The sequence below is a fragment of the Podarcis raffonei genome, chromosome 6, assembly GCF_027172205.1.
Source record: "Podarcis raffonei isolate rPodRaf1 chromosome 6, rPodRaf1.pri, whole genome shotgun sequence".
In the NCBI taxonomy this organism is placed as follows: domain Eukaryota; kingdom Metazoa; phylum Chordata; class Lepidosauria; order Squamata; family Lacertidae; genus Podarcis; species Podarcis raffonei.
The window spans coordinates 37,285,720-37,308,181 of NC_070607.1; the positions used below are offsets into that span (position 1 = coordinate 37,285,720).

Here is a 22,462-nt window from a genome sequence, read left to right on the forward strand (position 1 = left end):
CATGCAGCAGTGGCTTGGGTTGAAGTCACCTCACTATTTTATTTTATTTTTAGAAGACGGGGGCTTCTGTGTGTTTTAAGTCCGGGTATCCTCTCATTGGTAGCCTAGTTGTATTGGTAGCATGGAGTTGTGACTGCTAATGAATGTTCCTATGTTGAGGGTAGCCGAGGAAAACCTATATTGCGGTTTTGGGGATCATTCTGCCTCCTGTTCTAATCATGAAGGGTTTCCCATAGGCATTGGGTGAGAACAGGATGCTAGACTTAGATGAGCCACTGACCTGATAAAGCAGGCTCTCTCCTATGTTTCTTTGAGTGTAAGGTGTGTGGAAGTTGTTTTGTAATTGCTGGTCGATCTCCGGGTGATGGGCAGTGTTGCCACCAAGGCAGTGGCAAAAAGGCTTTCTCTCCCATGTCCCACCCCTTCTAAAGGAGGCTGCTGAGATGGTGGGGGGAAACCAGGAGTTGATATTTTTGTGACAGAACTGTTAAGCCCCTGTACAGAAAACAAAATCCTGAGCTGAGCATGTATTCAGACAGAAACCCACTTTTCCTTTAGTGACATGTAGGCCTGTCCTAAAAAGTTAATTGCCAGATTCAGGACTACAAGCCATGATTAAGTCCATGCTGGTTTGGTATTTGAGGTATATTATTTCTCAACTGGCTCTATTTCACCTCAAAGTTTTAGTTAAAATAGTAGAACCCTTTAACCTAAAGTCTGCCTGTGCCCAGTTGTGGCTAGATCATTGTGACCCAGAAATGGCATGTGGAATCACCTCTTTTGGCTTGTACTGATCGTGTGGACTGATCAGTTTAAGGATGTGTTCTTATGTACCAAATCCTGCCTCAGACAGAACTCTCAAAGGCAATTCCTGAATTAAATCTCTGCTTTAAAGTTTGATGCAGACTTTTAAAAAGGTGTTCCCTTACTGCCAGCTTTTCAAAAAGAATATTCTCTTTCAAAGGCCTCATGGAGGCCTGGTCCGTGACTGTCCTCATGCCAAGACTGAGCTTTTGTCTGAAACATGGCTTTATTTTATTTTTTCCAGGAGACCTGGGAGTAAACAGCGGAGAAGAGCTTCAGCTCACTACCACCATAACCCACGTGGACGGACCGACAGAGGTTTACAAACTGGCTCGCAAGGAAGCCCAGGAGTAATCACTAAAGCAGGACTCATCAGGCACAAACTGTGGGCGACACATGGAAAGGGTGATGATCTGTGTCTAAAATCATCCCTAAAGTGCCTGGCACTGACGGGGCATTTTCACGGAATGGTGGCAACCTGGTGGAAATGCTGCTTTGATAGTAGTGTATCTTTCTTTTGACTTTTCCCCCCCACGACACTCTTTAGTTTGTCTTGGGTGTTAACTGCAGAAGGTGGGGTGGGGGATGATTGAGAGTGAGAATTGATGTATGGAAAGGAGAGGTGCCCGTTTCCATGTAGGACCTTTGATTTAATACCTTACTCATTACCCACACACCTGCTGCTCCTTCTGATATAGGGACATGTTTGGGAAACAGAGTTGGAATACTTTGTGCTTCCCCAAGTCAAGGTTTTTTTATTCCACACTCCCAAAACCTACGTTTAGAACCATTTTTTGTTCTTTATTTATATCACACGTAATGGTTAACATTTACATGCTTTAATAAGCACATTCATGACTTCTTTTCTAGTCTAGTATAAAACTACTTTTTGTAAAGTTTTGGTACAAATAAGGTCATTTCAGCTTTAAGTCGGGCTATTTGTGTGCAAGTGTGGGCGTGCGTGCGTGCGTGCGTGCGTGCTGTGAATACTAACAAGTCTATCTGGTGTAGATATCTTTTTATATGCCCCAAGAATCCCTGTTTACTTGTATGATACATAACCCACGGAGGTGAAAGGGCTGTTCGTGTGCACTGTTTAATTCTTTTGTTCTGTTTCTATTCCTTTTCTTTTTTAAATAAATGCTCCATGTAACTTGGGGAATACTGTAGATCTTTTTTTCTTTTCTTTTATACTATGAATAAAATATACAAATAATTCTGGCTTTTGCTTATTTATTTATTTTTTGGTAGGGAAACATAAGCAAATGTTGCTGCTCTGTTTTAAGCTGTCTCCTTAAATCTACCTGTGGAAAGGAGTGGAAAAGAGAATGCTGACATCTGCTGGAAATTGAGTGCATTCCAGTGGACCATTGCCCCTGCATAGGTTCAGAACTGTAAACTTAAGTCAGGTAAATGGATGGTGATGAGCGTGTGTGTTTGTGTGTGTGATCTTTCATTGGGCCAAGCAGCATTCCCCTTTTTTGTCTATCGCACAGAGCTGGACTCATGTTTTCTGGAGAAGGAAGAAGGGGATCCCTTTATCATCAAGGGGTGGGGGGAGAGCAGGAAGTTGTGCAAACTCTGCAGGACAACTTGTGCAAGAAGCCAAGTCTCAACTTTCCCTCCAGCTCTTAGTGATGTAATTCAGTTTAACCCACACCGTCTCGAAGACAAAGAGAAAGGCTACAACCCAAGCATTACCTTCCGCACAATTGTAGGTCTGTAGAGGATAGTCAAATAATAAACGGGACAGCCACTACCTCCACACCCCCCCCACCCAAGGTGAGCCCTCTCCCAGAGGGGAATAGCACATGTGGCTTTGCTCTCCATGTGTTTATGATGTTGTGGAGGATGTATTAAATTTATAGCCTGCCTTGCCTTCAAGGAGCTCAGGGTTTCATGGTTCTCTCTGTGTGTTTTCATCCTTGCAGCAACCCTGTGAAGTGGGCTAGTTAGAGACTGACTGGCCCAAGCGCTCTCTCTCTCTCTCTCTCTCTCTCTCTCGATATCACACACACACACACACACACACACACACACACACACAATATCTTAATGTCTGAATTCTGGCAAGCAATGCCTGCTGAAATCGCTTCTGCACAGCTCTCCAAGGTTCAGGGGCTGCCCTGTCACATGGAATCAGAAGTCGGCTACTTTGTGCCAAGATTGCACCTCACCAGGAAGGCTGTTGTGCTATATCCATGGAGAAGCATAACTGCATTTTGTGGTTGCTAGGCAATAACCAAAAGGTATGGGTAAGGATAAGAAGCAAGATGGGGGAAAGTGGCAAGGAACAAGAAGGCTCACACTGCAGAGGTCTGATGGCTTAGATTTGCTGCACCAGAGCCTAGCAGGGGGCCCTATCCTGAGCACGTAAACGTCCAGGATTTGCTAGCAGTCTTTCTGAGAACCTGAACATATCCAAATTTTGAATTGTAGGCTGATTATCATTCTTGCACCGTATCCTTGTGCATTTAAAGCTGGACCATGCTGCTTCGAAGCAGTATCATTACCTCTAAACAGCCACGACCCCCCCCCAAATAAATCCTGGGAAGTATAGTTCTGAGTGTTGCTATTCCTACCCCCAAACAACAATTCCCAGGCTGGTATAATCACCATTCCCTCTTCCCAAGAAACACTAGGTTTTAGTGCCAGAGCCCAGCCCTGGCACATGTACAGAACATAAGAGCATTTTCAAGCATGTGCAGAGTGCCATTCTCTGAGCACAGCACAGCAGCATTTATCTCCAACATTTCCCTTTTTGAGAGGGAAGCTCTACATCTTCCTTCTTCAATAGTCACTGGAAATGTGGGGAGGCAATGAAGCAAGAGTTTGAGGACTGCTGCTCCTTTTCACTATTCTGCAGTAATGGCATATATTTCCAAGAGGCATCATCTCCCCCCAAATTTGCAGACTCCAAAATACGCAGTTATGTTAGGGGTATTCTGAAGCACCTGCCAGTTTCCAACCCATCCTCCAGCTAAATCCCTATGTCTAAATGAGTTTGTTTTTCCCCCCAAGGAAAAAAGACTCCTGGAAATCAAACCAAATAGATGCGTCTCTGTTCCAAAGAACTTTATGTCTTCTAGCTGCCTATCTTGATTTGGGAAATCTGATTTAAAAATTAGTGACTCGTCCTGCATGTCGAAGCTGTTTGCTGCCATCTGCTGGCAGCAGGGTAGTGTAGCCTAGGATTTAAAATGAAACCAACACAAAAGGGAGTTTTATACTGTCAGGCAAAAATACCTTCCCTGATGATAATAGGGACGCCCCATTCCATAATGATAACTTTACTATTTATACCCCACACATCTTGCTGGGTAGTCCCAGCCACTCTGGGCAGCTTCCAGCATATATAAAAGCAAAATAAAGCGTTAAGACATTAAGAAACCTTCCCTATACAGGATTGCCTTCAGACGGCTCGGGGGGTCGGATAACTTCATACCCTCCAACATTTCTGCAATGAAAGTAGGGGCATCCTAAGGAAAAGCAGGACATTCTGGGATCAAATAAGAAACCAGGATGGCGTCCCTAAACCAGGGACGTCCCAGGAAAATAGAAACACTTGGAAGGGTCTGTTGTTGTGATGGTTAGGTTTAGAAAGTTCCCATGTGCTGTAGGATCTTCTCCATTGCTCAGTGCCCCCACAGTTTAAGGGTCACTTCTATAGTGCAGGAAGAACATGTGGTTTAATTTGGAGTGTTAATGTGGAACTCCCTTCTCCACATGTGGATCCTTGGGTAGTCCCTGCATACAACTGTTGAGCTGGGGAAATGGAAGAGGGGAGGACATAGCCTGCTGGGTGGAACCCTGCACTGGGCATCTTGTTTTGGTTTCTGGTTGTTTTTGTGAGCGTAAGAGCCCTGCTGGATCAGACGAAAGGTCCAGCATCTTGCTGCCCACTCTTGCCCAACCAGTGGCCTTCAAGGAGTCCACAAGCAGGGCTTGGAAGCAATAGCTGCCTTCTACTGTTCCTCTTCTTTTGGCCTCAAAACGTGATCCTGTTACTAGTTTAAGCCAATTCATTTATTTCTTTTTGTATTGATATGCATTTGTATCCCATGGGTGAACTCAATTTAGAAGAGTTACAGGAAGAAAACAAACAAAACCTGGAGCTCCCATGCAGCCATAATGTACTAGTAGGCATCTGTGGATCAATTTGTTACCCAGCTTGAAGATCTATTGTCACTTCTCTTGTGGCAGTGAGTTCCACCAGTTCATTGGGGGTTAGGCTAGATGACCCTTGAGGGTCCCTCCCAACTCCATGGTTTTATGAGTGGTCACATTATTATTATTATTATTATTATTATTATTATTATTTTATTGATTGATTGATTGATTGATTGATTGAATTTATATACCACCCTATACCCAGGGATCTCAGGGCGGTTCACAGAATAAAATCAAGATATAAAACCACAAAATACAGAACAAAAATAAAAACAACAACCCAATTTAAAAAACCCCAAAATAACCACATTCTAAAAGGGTGTTGGATGTCAATAAGATCAACCAAAGGCCTGGTTAAAAAGGAATGTTTTTGCCTGGTGCCTAAAGGTGTATAATGAAGGTGCCAGGTGAACTTCCCTGGGGAGAGCATTCCACAGATGGGGAGCCACTGCAGAGGCCCGTTCTCATCTTGATCCTGAGCCACATATTGCATTATGTGTATCAGCGCAACAGCTCTAAAGTAGCTTGAGCTTGAGTTAAAGGTTACTGAGTTCCCAACACTGAGCAGAGGTTCAAACTAGTTGGCGTCCCCTGCTCAAAAACCACCACTATTCACTGCATCACCTTGGATTCCCAGCTATGCTGCATGTCATTTCCTTTCCCGAAATCATTCTTTTTAAAACTGTTTGTTCATTAGAAAGGCCTCTTGCCTGACAGAAATGCTTTGGGCTTTTTTTGTTGTTGCAGCTGCAAAACCTCTGAGTGCTCTCCACATTTTCCATTGATGGGACTTAATGTGCCTGCATTAGTGTCAAGGGACGGTATTATTGCTACCGAGCCCAAGGGATAGGAAGTGTTGTGAAGCCAAATGAATATTTTAAAACCATTTTACACAACCCACCCCCCACCAATTATAAAAGAGGCCACCTCTAGCTAAGCACCATCAGCCCCTGCAAGGCTTTTGGGCATAAAAGCCAGTCTTTTATTTGATGCCCTGATTCCTTTGTTGGAATCAGAAATATTTTAACAGAGTAGACCATCTAGTGGTGAGATGGGAGAATGATGGGTACAGCTGCCTGATGTGTGCTTGTTTTCTTCTCAGCATCTTATGGCAGAGTTGCCAGGTTACATACTGAGTCTACAAGTTTGAATTCCTTAGTTAAGTCTCTGCATGCCTAGTCAGAGGTATTCAGCGGAATTGACTCCTGGGAAGTGGGCAGAGGATTGCAGCCTCAGTAGCCATAAAATGGCCTGTCCTTTAAAAAAACAAAAAACTGCTTTCTCCAAGGAGTTGTATTGTTTGCATCAATCAGAGAAGGGCAGGGAACGGATGAAGGAAGTTGGTGAAATGGCAGCTGCTGCAGGTCCAGCATCTCTGGGAGATGTAGATATGCAGTGTCAGTCTCCGGGATGCAACCTAGCAACCTGATCTAAAAAGGAAGGAAGCGATAGGTGCGCAAAGTATATTGTGAAACCCAACACACGTTGAGTTAATAATACACTCTCCGGCAGAGAATATTTCATTCACAGAAAGCTTCCATCAGAAAATGTGGCTGCAGAACCCCTGCAATGAATTTCAAATTAATTTTGATTCTGTGGTTCTAGATGCTCTGCGTTGCTAAGGGTTTAATAAAATAAATACAAGGGTATCCTATGAAGGATGGCACTGCAACTTGACTAAGAATCAGAGTTGGAAGGGAACCCAAGAGTCATCTAGTCCAACCCGCAGCAATGCAGGACTCCTGCCCACAGAAGTCACTGGATGGGCTTGAACCACCAGTCTTCCAGTTAACAGCCAGACACACGGGCCCATTGTGCTGCAAAATTGAAGTGGATTAGTTCTCTCAGAGGGAGGCAAGTTGTGGCTTACCCAGCCTTCACTTACAAAATGGTCACAGTGACTCGGTGATGTCACTGGAGCTTATATGCTTTGGATGGGAAAAGGGGAGAAAGCCATTGGTGATCTTCCTCTAATTACAAATACAGCGAGGCAGAATTGTGTGGGGAGACAAAACAGCGAGCCAGTGGCTCCGTGTTTGAGGCACATGTGTGCTCACCAAAACAGGTAGAATTCGCCTGCAGCAGCCTTCTGCCAATAAGTGGAAACAATCTCTGTTCAAAGGGCAGGCGAGAGAGGCTTTCAGTCACCATGGTTATGTACTCCCGCTCTCTGGGGAGAAAGCCAGCGGGTGCATTAATCAGCATTGATCGTGACCAGACTCACAGAGCCCACACGCTCCTTGAGCCGGCAGATCGCAGGTGCTTTTGATCATGGTCCAGAGAAGAGCAGGAAAGGAGCTAAGAATACAGGCCCCTTCAACCCACAGGCAGGCGCTGGCATTTGTCTAACCCCAACAGAGCAGCGGGGGAACCTGTGGCTGTCCAGTTGTTTTGGGACTACAACTTCTGCCATTCCTATTAGCCATGCTGGCTGGGGCTGATGGGAGCCAGGAGTCCAGCAACTTATCCATTGCTGTGCCCTAACATATTCATAGCACATGGATTCTAATTCCAGTAGTTGTTGTTGTTGGAATCCGTCTGTCTCGGGAGACAATGGATTAGTGCACCTTTGGGGTTGAAGTCAAAACATTGGAGAGTTACAGTGCCTGCTGTGGCTTTAGAGACCAATATGGGAGAGAGATGTTTTGTTGCAGCTGGGGCAGATGAAAGGTGTTGAGTTGTGCTGCTGCAGATGCACCATGGAAATTCTTCTCACCGTGCTCCTCCCAGTGGTCATTCCTCCTCTGGTCACTGCTATAGATGCACAACATGACTGTCTGTCTCCAAACACTGCGATCATCTTCCACGGATTCTCACATGGCAAGTTTAAAATTGCCAGGCTTCGTGTCACATTTGCAGATATCTTTGAGTGGCAGAGTTTGTCTGGTTCCTGAAGCCTGTTCCCTGTAGAGCACATCCTTGGGGATCCTACCGTCTTCCATTCTGTGGACAACGACCAAGCCAGCTGAGACAGAAGTGCAAACATGCTGGGCATCTGAGATTCCTGAACTGCAAGAACTAGATTACTCTCAGAGTGCTTTTGCAGCTCTACAATTTTATGATTCTATGATTATTTTTAAAGTAAAGCAAGCAAGCCACCATCATGCTCAAGCTCATCTGGTCTGCATATGGTCAGGGCTTGGGGAAACACATGCGGGCCACTTTGGGACCCATGACACAAGAAAGGTAAATAGATAAGAAAATGCATGCACACATAATGCAATCTACCACAATTAACTTTGACCCTGAGAAGAAAATCTAAGCCTACAGTCTCATGCACACTTACTTCTGAGCAAAAAAGGCATAGGCTCCAGCTGTAAAGATATGCTTGCAACCTGAGCCTATGTTTTTTGTTTTACTCAGAAGTAAGTGCCACTGAGTTCAATGGGTTTTAGATCTCGTAAGGATTGCAGTCAAAATATGTGCTAGATATAAATGATTGGTAACAGCTGTGTTTATCCTACGGGGGTGGGGGACATTAGAAGGATGTGTTTTCAAAGATTACATTTTTTGTTTTGTTAGGCCTTATCAGGACTCTGTTCAGATAAGTATGCTAAACTGTTTTGTTTTGCACAGGTAATTCCTGACTCTGATCCTCCTTGGACCTGCTGGGGATGTTAGTGGCTCAGGCTCAGCCACCCTGCCACAGATTATGACCTGGGACTGATCCCTTCCCACATCTACATTCACTAAATTATACCTCGCAGATGAGGACAAGCCTTCCTCTTCGTATATCCCCTTTCAATTAAAAAGAAGGGAGGCCACGAAACAAGGTCAGGTCAGGCTCCCTAAATTTGTTCCCCCTGCATAAGGACACGGACCGCTATATACCCGCTGCGAAATCCTCCTTTCAGATTTGTGCTGCGTTGGGATAAGTTGCAAAGAGGAACAGGCTGAGCTGCTACTGTGCAGACATAGACAAGGAGGTAAACTCCGCAATTCACACCATTAGGCAGAGGTGTCTGTGGCTGATGTCGCTGGCAAGATAACCAGCTTCACTCTACAGCCCACTGGAGTTGGCAGCAAATCCCACTGGCTTTAATAGCTCCGAATGTAACACCTCTGGCACAAGCCGCCTACTAAAATCAGTCCCTGATGACAGCTTCCTTTCCTTGCTCCAACATTAGTAGGGGATTGCCTCTCTCTGACGATCACGTTGCCTTTGATGAATTAGCTCTCTGCTGCTGGGCTTCTGCGACATTTGGAGAGGAACCAGGAAATATATTCCAAAGCAGCATGTGGGAGCCTCTTTGCCCATGCTGTGACGTGGTTTCGTTTCTTTTTCCTAAAAGTTAAAGTTCTATTAAATATGGAAGAGTGCCTATGCCTTTGGTCCCGTATGCAAATCAGTTCTTCCGGGACGTTATATAAAAGAGATAATTAATGAGGATATTTTCTCTCCTGCCTACCTATGACTGCAGCACACAGACCCTGGTGAGAGAGAGAGAAAGGAACTCATGGTAACCAGTCACAGGTTCCGGAGGGTTGGCAATTCATGGCGCCTCTTCAAGAACGATGTGGTAATGCAAAGGCAAGCTTTTTCCCTGGAGGCCTCGGTGTTGTGGAAGGCCCTCCCTGCTGAAATGGAGAGGCCCATCCACATTCCCATTCCTTGTTTAGTTTATTTTTTGAAACGGAGGATGGATACTGAACAATTTAAACCAAAGCCTTTCAGAAGATCATCTCAACTCTCCTGTTCCCCCTCACAAAAAATAACAAAAAGTAAAAAGTACTGCTTCCTCTCTGTAGTTAAGGAAATCCCACATACTCACCCTGTGCTGTGGGAGTACTTATTGAGCATATATTAGCTGCTGCAGTGACGTATTTTGCCAGCCTGGCTTTATGTCTCGCATATCAAAGGGGTGCATGCTTGAGAATCAGTCTTTTGCCTGTGTTCTGACTAGGCCTAGCATACAGTTTCCCCTGAGCAGGCCTTTCCAGGAAAGGGTTTCATATTGGCTGTTTGCTTGTCCTCCTATCTCCTCCTTTTTAAAATGTTAAACCAGGCAGAGATGAAGCTGTCTAGCTTGGTTTCACGACACCCTTCATAACCCAGCTCTGATGGGCTTTTCAGAATCGGAGAGGTGATTTGGCTCCCATCTTTCTATACCTCCCTCTCTCCTTTTACCCCACTGCTAGATTGAGTCGTAGCTTCTTCTCTGAAATTATTGCAAACTTTGGGCTCTTTTGTCATGGAAGTGTTTGGGCTTCAGATATGTTGCTTTATGAGGAATCTGTGACTCTATAGACTCAGGTTGCTAGACGACAAATCCACCACACCTGCACGTTATCCATGCTGGCATCTCCCAGTGGTGCAGCTGGATTATTTTAGATCCTGGACTTAAACGGACATATGGGGACCTGCCTTAGACAGCCATGTTGTGAAGCACACAAGTAACATTTCTTTATTTCACACCCACCCACACCCATTCCTTTATTTACAATGAAAACTATCCCCACATTTCTGATACATTAGAGCAAATATTCCCCACAAACAAATGGCCAACCCTGATTATTATTATTTTTTAAAAAGGAAGATATACTCTTAGCATACGCAGTTTCTCCTTTAAAAAATTCACTTAAATGGCTGCACCATCTTGATTACAGGGGGAAAAGTAGTCCTGGCTTCTGCTCCCTGATGTTAAACACATTTACTTGATAACAAACTTCATTTTGTTGCAGAGAAGGGTAACATGTTTTTGCAATTTAAATTTTAAAAAAACAAACTCATGAAATTTCATCAACATTTTACTGCAGGTTTTTCCCAATATACACATTTTTAGGTGCAGTTTTGACTAATTTACACATTTTGCAAACAATTTCTTCTAACTGAATGCATTTTTGTGTATGTTAATTTCACTAAGGCATGTATTTTGTGCACACTTCCCCCCTAATATATATGCAATTTTGTGCACATTGTTTCGTTGGACAACTGCACCACAAAATTTTGAGGAAATGTAAGTTTCAAAGAATAATTGTGTTTCAGTTTGCAGATTGGTTTGAGAAGTGCAAATTAAGTAGTTTCTCCTTAAAATGCAAACAAAAACCAAATTTATCCTCCATCCCTGAGGACATATCCATTGCTCTATAAGATTTCCCCCTAATATTCTTCAGTTTTGGTCACTCTCTGTTTTTGCAAAAGGAGCTACAACTTTCTTCATCTCATCTACCTGTCCAGCAGCTGGTCTTGGACTCCTTAATTTTAGCTCATCATGTGGAGAGAGTGGATTCTTAAACCCACGTTTTTTCCATTAATCATGCTGAGAAATCTCTCTCAAAAGATTAATCTTTGGATGAAGTTGGACTTTAATTTAATCTGCTTGATGGCTTTGGGTGAGTGGAGAGGAGGGCAGGCATGGCGAACAAGGCAATATTCAGGAAGCTCTGCCAGCTCTTGAATGCTTTCAAAACTGCATTATAAAAATGAAAACTCTCTTAGGGCCATTTTACTGTGGTTGTTGTCTATTCCTTTTATACGTTGTGGAAATTTAACTGAGCCAGGCTGGCTCATACTTCAAAATAAAATGCTGGTGAAATTCCAGTTACATAATTTCTCTTGTATCCCAGCTGTTAAAGGGGACTCTTCTCCAGTTTCCAGTTTCAATTTTCTACCCATCAATATTATTTCCAGGAACTTTCCCCTCTCTCTGCAGAAAACTGGTTGCTACCCAACCAGAGTTGCACTGAAAGCTCTTCCCTATAGAAATTCAGTTTTGTCCCGAGAGACAACTCTTAGAGACTATCACCATCAACAGAGCTGGTGAAATTCAGAAGAAGAGGTGGGCCGATCCAAGAACACACCTGGTAAAGAGCTACCTGTGTCAATAAGGGGCGGCGGGAGAAAGACTCAAACCCGCAGTGTCGCACATGCTTGAAAGGTATGAGTCAATCCACAATGTTTCAGATGCAGCAATGTCTATGTTCTTGAAGCCTCTGCAATATACCACAAGGATCACAGACAAAGCAACGTTCGAGAGCCCAGGGCTCACAAGCTGAACGGGAAGAAACCAGGGGAGAGGGGTCATTTTCTATCTCAATGGCTGCATTCTCTAATGAGTAAAACTCTGAGGGCCACATGCCAGTGATGGGGGAGACCAGAAGCAAAAGCAAACAGAGTCACAGATGTGGTTCTTACCTTTGTACAGTAGGTTATATTTGAGCCATGCAAAAGTCAGAGGTTTCTTCCCAATTACACTGGCAACCAATGAAAACCATTTGTTTTGTTTTGTTTTGTTTTGTTTTGTTTTGTTTTTTGTTTTACCTGGTCCTGCTTCTTCTCTGTATCTAAGATGATGATGGTGATGATGATGATTCAAAATTATTACAAATCAAACCAAATTACTTTAATTTAATACAATTTCTTAAAATCAGGTTTCCCGCTCCCGTTGCAATCATATGTCCAAGATAGTTCCCCATAGCTGCTTCCTTTCTTATTTAGTCTCCAGTTGACATCCTTCACTTGCCATTAAGCCATTCTTCCAGCTGTCTGCTTTTTCACCTTACAAACACCTACCATGGTTTCATCTTATATGTATGTGCAGTGGTACCTCGGGTTAAGAACTTAATTCGTTCTGGAGGTCCGTTCTTAACCTGAAACTGTTCTTAACCTGAAGCACCACTTTAGCTAATGGGGCCTCCCACTGTCGCCATGCCAGTGCAGTGCAATTTCTGTTCTCATCCTGAAGCAAAGTTCTTAACCCGAGGTACTATTTCTGGGTTAGCGGAGTCTGTAACCTGAAGTGTCTGTAACATGAAGCGTCTGTAACCCAAGGTACCACTGTAATCCATTTCATGTGTGTAGTTCTTCATCTAGTGTTAAGCAAGGGTCAGCAAACTTTTTCAGCAGGGGGCTGGTCCACTGTCCCTCAGACTTTGTGGGGGCAGGACTATATTTGGGGGGGGGGATGAACGAATTCCTATACCCCAAAGATGCATTTTAAATAAAAGGACACATTCTACTCATGTAAAAACACGCTGATTCCAGGACCATTCGCAGGCCAGATTTAGAAGGTGATTGGGCCAGATCTGGCCCCCGGTCCTTAGTTTGCCTACCCATGGTTAAAGGCATAGGCGAAGGGCTGGTAAGAAGCAATCCCAGCACCCAATGTGGGATGGTACAAAGTTTGAAAATAAGGACTTCAACCACAAAGGCAGCTGTGCTTCTTTAAAGCCTAACCAGACATATAATTTTATTATGTACATGGATTTTATCATCATTTGGTTGCGCCTACTGTTTAAAAGTCTGCTTTTATTGCTATTTTTAATGATATTTTTGGTACCACTTAATGTATACCACTTAGAGATTTTATAAATGAAATGCTATAGAAGTCTTGTTATAATGATAATGATGATGATGATGATGATGCAGCAGCGCCTAGATCTCAGCATTCCACAAGTAGCTTCATATGAAAGTAGAAGTAGAAAGAATTCCTCTTTCTATCTTTGTGGGGCGGGAGAGAGGCTTATGTATGCAGCATCTCCACTCTCTGGGGGAAACAACAACTTCAAAACTGCAGCTGCCCTAAAGAATAAATGCTGGGAAAGAGCATAAAAGCCAAGATACAGACTGTAATTAATTGGTCTGCTTTTTAGATGCAAATAAATAACCATGAGTATGAGTCAAGGGGAAATAAACTGCTTGACAGCAGCACTGGACTCCCACAAGCTCAGGCGGGGGAGAAAAATCTTGCTTTTATTTGTGGTAGTATCTAGGGTTATCTGTAAGAGCTGAGTGGCAGGGAGAAATGCCAGGGGGCAGATCACTTCATCAAGGCGTCCTCATACTGGGAAAAGCTGCGCCCTGGTTTTTTGGGGGGGTTTGGTCATCATGCAGCTTTTATAGGCATAAAAAATCTAAATACTAAAGTATCAAAAGCCTCCTTCCTTGCCTTTTTATTAGGAGGCATATTGCTGCTAATGAAAGAGGGGAGCCTCCATTTCAGCATGGTGGGATTCAAATTCCTAAATCAGTGGAAAGGGGAATCTCCAGCCCTAATTAATTTTGCCAGGTCTCCTCATGTGGCCCACAAGACCATTTTGGCCAAGCCATGCCAACAGCTTACAGATGACATCAGATATAATATTGGGGGGAGGGGAGTAAAGACACCGCTGGGACCAATCACCAGCCCCTCCAAAACCCTATGCCATGCACAGCACTTTGCAGGCAGCAACCTTTTTGTGTCTGGCCTTGGGCTTCTCCACTAAAATCTCGTTTCCACCTGTTCCCAAGCTGTACATACTCAAAGACACATTTTCCCACTCCTCTCGCCTCCCTTCCCACCCCACCTGTTTTCTGTCTCTCTTTACTTTCTGCCATAAGTAGCGCTGGGAGAGCTCCATTGGTAGAGTTGAACCCACAACTTCATCTCAGGGTCGTGGGTTCAAGCCCCACATTGGGCAAAAGAGTCCTGCATTGCAGGGGGTTGGACTAGATGACCCTCATGGCCCCTCCCAACTTTACAGTTCTATGATCTATGCAGGAGTGGGAAGAAGGTAGATCTGTACCTAACGGTAGAGACGTGGACAATTTGCAGAAGATATGGCAGATATTTCTGACTCTCAATAGTTTGACAACAGCAACAATAAAATGACTCCTAAATTTCACTGCTGAAAGGAAGAACTTTGGAATAAATCCAGGTGCGTGTGTGTGTGTAGAAGAACTCCATTCAGTTCTGGTACTCAAACCTGGGCTCAACATTCTTTTCCAATCCTCAACATTCTTTAATTCTCAGTGCATGTCTTTGGCTCCAAGCTTTTGTCTAAGGATCTTGAGGTTCTGCTGGATCATTCAAAAAGCAGGTATTGCAAACCTCAACCCATGCAATTCTGTAAATTCTGGAGAGTGTGCCCTGAGAGTGCAGCGCTGTATAACTCAAAGGAGAAGGAGGAAGGCAGGGAAAATCAAGTTCATAGTCAATGTGGGACAGAAGGGAGATTGGGATTTCCCACTAGTGGTATATCATTGTTGGAGATGTGGCAAGGGAAATGGAGCTGTCTCACTAGTGGCATGTCATTGACAAAATAAAATGAATGAATGAATGAATGAATGGCAGTCAGCTACCCAAATGGGATTTATCAATATTTTAAACACAAACACTCTCCATGCATCACTAAGACTCCACCACAGAAGTCTGTTGTTATTTATCGCGTGTGGGCACGTTTGTGTTTAAAGCTTTGCTAATGCTAAGAAGGTTTCTTCCCCCACCGTCCACCATTGGCGAAGGTGCAGCTGCGCTTGCAAGGACTCAGGGTAGCACGTATCGTATGGAAGTGCTTTTAAATGTGTGTGCCTTTACCTAAAAGTTGCAGGTGGAGGGCGAGCTCTGAAACAAAGAGGTTGCTCTCCCCCACCCCTTTCCTTTCTTTCCGGCCGTGACTCTAAATATCTTTAACGACAAAGCGGAAATTGAACAGGTGCAGCGCCAGAGATGCCGCACGGAAAAACAGTGGAGGTGGGGGGAGGGGGGCTGTCACCTGTGTGGAGATGCTAGATTAATGATTTTCTCTCGGAGCAGCCCTGGAGATTTTAAGAGCAATTCCTTTCCATTGCAAAGAGCGTGCTGCTGCTGGTGCTTGTTTACTTCTCTGAAAAACAGCCAGCCCCCGAAAACTCCTCGGCCAAAAAAGAGACAAAAACGAGCCCCCACCCGCCCAACAAACTGGGGCGCGCTCGTTCTCTTTCGATGGAAAGGGAAAGCCGCCTCCTCCCCCGCGCTGGGTGCCTTTCAGCCATTGTCCTCCACGTTCCACGGTGACGCTTGCCTGGGGATGCTCCGCGCAGCTGGAACGTGAGAGTGGCCGGGCGGGGAAAGAAGCGGGCTGCTGTTTCTGGAGAAGGGTTATTAGGCTGAGCAAGCTCCTCCGGGGCGACGCTTTGCTGCCTCCACCGCCATCGAGGGCGGACTCAGTTGGGGAGCTCCAAGGCAGCAGCAGCCAGCAGCACTAGGGGAGAGGCAGGCCGCCTTGTTCCCTGGGCGCGATGGCGCCGCCCTGCCTGGGCTACCCCGCAGGGGCGCAGGGGAGCGCGTTTCCCGGGAGTGCCTCCTCTGGTGACGCCCGGCAGGCAGCGAGAGAGGCTGGCCGCCCAGGCTTCTGGAAGAGCCAGCGATCGAGGTAAAGAGAGCACCGAGAGGGTGGAAGGGGGGTGGTGGTCCTCACTTTGGGGAGGGGGAGGTGTGTGTGTGATGTCGGTGGATGACAAAATCTGCGTCTCTTGACAGTCCTGGGGAGCTTTGCTCCTCTGTGTGTTTGTGTGTTTGCGTGTTGCTGGGCTTCCTGCTCGGATGCTGCCTCGCCCCTGTGGGCTACTGAGCTGCCGGGAGGCCTGGCTTACTCGTTGGCTTCCTGGGGGCTGGGAGAGAGGGATCCCCTCTGGGGGATATTCTTCCCTCCTGGCTGGTGGAGAGGGAGTGCTTTCTGGAAGGCATCCGCGCCTGTTTGGTTCCCCCAAATCTGAGTCCCACCGTGACGCTTCTATCTTGGCTGATCGTGCCGAGACTTGCCTTCGCCAGCGTAGTGGGGTCATCATCCAAGTGTGCGGGAATATATGTGTGCTTAGGCGGAGCAGCGCCTTGGCACCTCGGCCCTGCGCAACAGTTGCTTGGAAGAAAAGCCTCCATTCCAATGAAACCTGAGAGGTTTAAAGAGTGGGGGCGTTCCTTGCAGATGCTGTGAACCTGCTTGCAACAGGACAACGTAGTGAGGTAGGTTGCTGTTACGCCTTTTCCTTCAGCTGGAGGAACAGCGAGAGAGAGAGAGAGAGAGAGAGAGATTGCGGGGAGGGATCATAGCTCAGGACTAGAGTACATGAATTGCATGCACAATGTCCCTCGTTCAATCCTAGATGTCTCCAGTTATCAGGATCAGATAGCAAGTGATGGAGAAGATGGAGAAGCCTTAGATTCTGGACAAATATACAAACTAGTATTAGGCAACTTCCTAGGTTTCTCGAGAGTGCTGTCCAACATGCTATTGGCTATTGTACTAAACTAGGGCTGTGCTCCTACTCTTGTTTATGGTGTGCACTCACTGTGTTTGCAGTGCTGAGTTTTCAATCTGTTTTCAGGCAGCATTCTCCAAAATGCATATATCTCTTGTACTTTGTTTCAAGATGCTACTGTATGATGCTTGTTGTTCTTAAAACTCCTTAAGCCACCAGTTCCTTATTCTCTCTAGCCAAGATGTGAGCACCCTTACATAGGGGAAAGACATCCACACCCACTTCCACACTTCCTAGGTGTGTACACAAACAGAAATGAATTTAAGCCCTGCTGATGTTAGCAGATGAAGGGTGGGAAGTGCGAAGCACACCAAAACAGCAGCGACTTGACTGCACCCTAGGTGTTCTGGTCTTACAGATCCAAGTCCGAAATCTTCTGGCTCTGTTGGGCTTGCTTAATGGCAGACATGGATCTTCCCAATGGGCAGCTGCTAGAGCATGGGGAGGAAGTTGGCCAGGGGGGGGGGATATCTGGGGCAGAGCAGCACTGGGAATTGCCTTTTTATGATCAGCACATGGGTTCCAAACTAACTCCAAGCTCCAGGAGATACTTGAGCAGGTTGGACTCCTCCTACCCCTTGGAAGGTTGTGTGGTCAACAGATGAAATGCTTTCAGAATGTGGATGTTGCGATGGCAAACATCACCTGCTGAATTTCCTTCTGTCCTGTGGCTGTTAAAGGCACAGGGGCCCTGTCACAGAAACAGCTGGAACACCTGCACCCTGCTCTGTTCCATTTTAGCATTCTTGCTTTCTAAAACCCTGTTTCTTCTTAGCACCTGGCAAAAGTGCTTCAGATTCTTTCAGTGCTAGTGTTTTCCAAAAGCCTTGGCTTTTGTCCTCCGTGCTGTTTGAGGAAACAACACAGAGGAGGAGACAAAAATGAACTTGGTGAGGGGCTTTGGCAGATTTAAACTTGAACTATGTGGTGTTTGGTTATTCAGTAATCCCTAGCCTTGTTAATAGTGAAATTTTTATTTTACTTTTATTTATTAGATTTATATAGTATCCTTCATTTGAAGATCACAGTACACCAATAATACATGCTTTAGTACAATTTTTTAAGAGATGTTAACTCTGCCACTAAAACAACAGCAGAAGTAATAAATGAATTAATGGAAAAACATTCTGATAACTTTACCTTCAGAATTTTCTCACTGGAAAGGAACCATAAGATGATTCACCCTGAAGGCTTGAAAATCTGCAACTTCTTTGCTGGATTTTTGGCTGGTAGAATCAGGACTGAAGGGAAAACCCCAGATGCCTAAACTTCCTGAAGCAGAAATATTTTCCCCAACCTGAGCAACATTTTGATTCTGTCATCTTGGCAAACAGCGTAGCCAATATCTCCTGTGCAAAAAGTATTTTGATCAGTCTATTTTTGTTGTTGTTGTTGTTGTTTTAAAAATGAGGCGTTGGTGTTATTCACATACTGATAAAAGTGCTGTGGGTGCCAGCACAGCACAAAATGGCTGTCATGGGGAGCAAAAAAGAGAGAGAGAGAGAGAGAGAGAGAGAGGTGCTGCTCCTCTGTATTAGTGAGAACTGTCATAAAAAACCTGGTTCTGATACTCATGAGATAACCCAATCCTGTGTGTACTTATTCAAAAGTAAGCCCCACTGAATTCAGCAGTGTATACCCACAAATTATGCTTAACACCATGGCTTATGGCAGGTCTGCAGGGTGCTGAGAATATTGGCTGGACTGAATGGAATGTTTCCATGAACGTCTCGTCTAGACCTTGAGGAAACTGATAGCCCAGGTGTGGGGAACCTGTAGCCCTTCAGATACTTTAGACTCCAACTCCCATCAGCTCTGGCCAGTGTGGCCAATGGTCAGAGATGATGGGAGTTGTAGTCCAGCATCATCTGGAGAGACCCAGTTCCCTGACCCCTGTGATAATGGATTGTTCTGCAATCCTAACCCTATTGTCTGGGAGCAACCTCACTGAATTCAACAGGACTTACTTCTGAATGGACATGGTTAGGATTGCACTGTTATTTCAGTAGTCCCAGAGTTCCTTGTAAATAGTTAAAATGAATGTCAACAAGATGAGGTGCGACTGCTTGCAATTCATTATTAGTAATTTTTTAGTGATTTTACATCCCATGCTGCTGAGAATCCTGGGGCATATTCCTAACTTAAGTACTTACAGCACAGGAAATTTGTGATCCTTGGTATACATGCATGGATGTACTGCAGAGGGAAGGTGAAATAATAGTTACAATTCCACGGTCTTCCTGTCTGGCCATTCAGGTCGTAACTCTGCGGTACAGCAGGCTTATGCTGGTGTTGCCTTTCTTTAACAGGGTTGGTGGGTCAAACCTACAAGGGGGCTGTCCTGCCTGCCTGTTGGCAGCTGTGATTACGCCAGGAGGCAACATGCTGGGCTTGTCTGTATTCATTTGCATCGGTCCTTCTGAGTAATGCAGCTGGATTGCTGAGCCTGTTGCTTCTTGAGAGCCAGTGTGGGCGTGTGCAGAAAACAGGAGAAATGGAAGCGACAAACCCCTGGGATTCGCAGCCAACAACATCCCCCTCCACAGCAGAAAATGAAAATAGCTGTGTGCTGAAGCTAGCTTAATGGGGAAGGGTGATCCTGAAGGTTTTGCGCCAGCTGCAGGGCGTTCTGTTGCTTGGGGACTGAAGAGCATTAATGAGGAGGGCCGATTGATCTCCACTCGCATAGGCAATTATAACTTTATTTCGCCTTACAGCTGCAGGCGGATCAGATATTTCACAGCTAATAGAAGGGCTGCCTGTAGAAAGTGTGGCTTGGCTCTGCTGCTTCCTTGAAATGTGGAGGGTTTGGGAGGGGACATTGTTGAATTCAGCACTCTTGTTATGCCTTCCCTCTTCTCTCTCTCCCTCCAGACCTGCTCCCCAAGGGGCTATGTAAACACACAGAACTCCTCCTTGGTTTCCAGCCGAGCGAGCAATATGCCCGAACAAAGTAATGATTACCGAGTGGTCGTGTTTGGAGCTGCAGGCGTTGGCAAGAGTTCTCTGGTTCTCCGCTTTGTGAGGGGAACCTTCCGGGAGACGTACATTCCCACCGTCGAGGACACCTACCGCCAGGTGATCAGCTGCGACAAGAGCATCTGCACCCTTCAGATCACAGATACTACCGGGAGCCACCAGTTCCCTGCCATGCAGAGACTGTCCATCTCCAAAGGCCATGCCTTCATGTTGGTCTACTCCGTGACCAGCCGGCAGTCCATCGAAGAGCTTCAGCCCATCTACGAGCAGATCTGCCAGATCAAAGGAGACATCCAGAAGGTCCCGATCATGTTGGTGGGGAACAAGAGCGACGACTCGCAGAGGGAAGTGCAGGCCAGCGAAGGGGAGGTCCTGGCCACCAAGTGGAAGTGCTCCTTCATGGAGACGTCGGCCAAAATGAACTACAATGTGCAGGAGCTTTTCCAGGAGCTCTTGAATTTGGAGAAGAGGAGAAGCGTCAGCCTCCAGGTGGACGGTAAGAAATCCAAGCAGCAGCGCAAGAAGGATAAACTGAAAGGCAAATGCTCAGTCATGTGAGATGCCTGGGCTCTGCACCGCCTTTGCGGTTGAAAGAGGACTTCTTCTTGTATTGAAAACTGTCTCGCTTGTCCTGGGGTGTGCCTGGAGTAGCGATTTCCCGAGGAGCTGACCCAGGATGTTTTTGCTTTATAGTCTAAATTTCGTTTAGGCTGTTTGAATATTCCCTTGATGGAAGTTGGGGTTTGCATGCTTGTTCTGCACTAACAGGCTTTTCCAAAACACCCGCCGTCGCTCTCCATGCCCTCCTGTCCCTGCAGCAACCAGTATTAGCCATTTATGTCACAGGACAAGCCACTAGGGTCACGTGCGTTGAGGAAAAGCAACAGAGGCTACTCTTGTCCTGCATTTTGCCACTGCTTCTGAAACCATCTCCAAGTTATCATAGCCCCTCCCCTCCTGCCCTTATGCAAATGCTCAAGGAACCAAGCAATTCTCACTAGGGCTCCGGTCAGTAAGCCAGAAACAAACAAAAATAGTACTGTGTCTGAGGTTTTGTATATACTTCAAAGGGACCTCTTCAGATGGATGCATCACCAGGGTAAAATAAAATGCTGATTGCGGTAAATGATGACTTTTGGTCATTTACTGTAGATCTTTGAATCTGCACGCTTGTAGGGAAGGAGGAGGAGCTGCATTCCTCACCAAAGAAGTGCTTGCTGTTTCCTATTACATGTTAAAACTCCATTTGTGGTGTTTGTATATTGGCAAGGATTTTATGTGAACGATTAAAGTGATTTGAATACCTAGTGTGCATCTGTTGACTTCTTAATCATGAGCAGATCCAAGGTTGTCTTCCCCTAAAAGATAGAATCTGTGGTCAAAAATACTCACTGTGCTTTTCAAATTGAGGATGGCCAAGAGGTGAACTTGGTGTACCTTGGGCAGGGATGGGGAAAGTGTGTCCCTCTAGGCATGGACTCCAACTCTCATCAGCCTTGGCCTCCTTGACTTACCAACCAGTATCTGGAAGGCTACAGATCCACCATACCTGGTCTTGAGTCATGCTGCACATTAAACATTCTCCATTTTGCTACAACTGGCTGCAAACGTATTCCACTGTCGTCGTCTTCTTTTCTTCTTCTTCTTTGGCGACCACTCATAGCCAAGTAAGATTAATGGAGCAATGGCTAAGTTGTAGAATGAAGATGTGGCTCAGAGAAGCTTCCACACAAGATGTTTAAGGTGGGATTGCTGTGCCTCCTTTGCTCACATTTTACAGGGCGCCTATTTTGTGCTGTCCATTTGTAATCCTCCTGTGTTTCCCCAAGTGCTACTTCTACCTATTTTCTCACCCCAGAAGGTCTGGTGTTTGTTCGAAGGTGGTGGGTGGGTGGTTAGTTGGTGGTGGGAGGCTAACACTCAGAGCAGGGCACCTCCTAAGGAGTCTAATAAGCAAGAGGGTTCATTAGTGTTCTCTCCAGCCATCTGATGAGATGGACAGTTTATTTCTGGCATAGTTGAGGCTCCTTATTGTTACTAACATTCTGTCATACAGTTATAATAAATCCATCAGAACTGGTAAATGCATAATAAGTGATAACAAACAAACGGAATGGAAAACCACAATAAAACTTTTTATACGTCACAGTTGATGTTTCAGCTTCTAGTTATCATTTTAAATATTTCATTCATTGCAGTAGACCTGCTGCAGTTAGACCTTCAAATATATCTGAATGGCAAAGATTCCATATTAAAAGGACATTTGGTTTGAACATATGTGAATAGGGCAGTGGGGGGGGGGGATCATCCATGCAAGCCCACAGCCAGCAATGATGTCCCCACTAGAGAGGATGCATTTAACATGAAGGTCTGAAGGAGAATCTGAAGGGAAGCGTCTCTGCAGTTAGGAACTTGTGCAAAGGCTGGCAGAGGCGGACTTAGGGCAATGCAACTGGCTCCGCTGCGCTGCAGGGCTATGATGTAGTGAATTGAGCAGAAGAGAAGAAGTGA

General features: G+C 45.4%; 2 protein-coding genes across 4 annotated transcripts in view; both read left to right on the forward strand.

The window, feature by feature from the left end:
* WLS (Wnt ligand secretion mediator) overlaps positions 1 to 2,025 on the forward strand; it is a 38,453-nt gene extending 36,428 nt beyond the window's left edge. The window contains exon 12 of the mRNA XM_053392102.1: positions 1,049 to 2,025. Within this exon, the coding sequence (XP_053248077.1) occupies positions 1,049 to 1,158 (110 nt within the window). The 3' untranslated portion in view covers positions 1,159 to 2,025. The remainder of the gene's footprint in view (positions 1 to 1,048) is intronic.
* A 13,558-nt stretch (positions 2,026 to 15,583) lies between these two features.
* DIRAS3 (DIRAS family GTPase 3) lies at positions 15,584 to 21,254 on the forward strand. 3 transcript variants are annotated; one of them, XM_053392103.1, is made up of 2 exons: positions 15,584 to 16,086; positions 19,847 to 21,254. In XM_053392103.1, the coding sequence occupies exon 2, from the start codon at positions 19,913 to 19,915 to the stop codon at positions 20,507 to 20,509; it is 597 nt and encodes a 198-aa protein (XP_053248078.1). In that variant the 5' UTR covers positions 15,584 to 16,086; positions 19,847 to 19,912; the 3' UTR covers positions 20,510 to 21,254. The 3 variants fall into 3 exon arrangements, with proteins under 3 accessions (XP_053248078.1, XP_053248079.1, XP_053248080.1); XM_053392104.1 differs by lacking the exon at positions 15,584 to 16,086 and adding an exon at positions 16,510 to 16,676; XM_053392105.1 differs by lacking the exon at positions 15,584 to 16,086 and adding an exon at positions 18,139 to 18,332.
* The last annotated feature ends 1,208 nt before the right edge of the window (positions 21,255 to 22,462 follow it).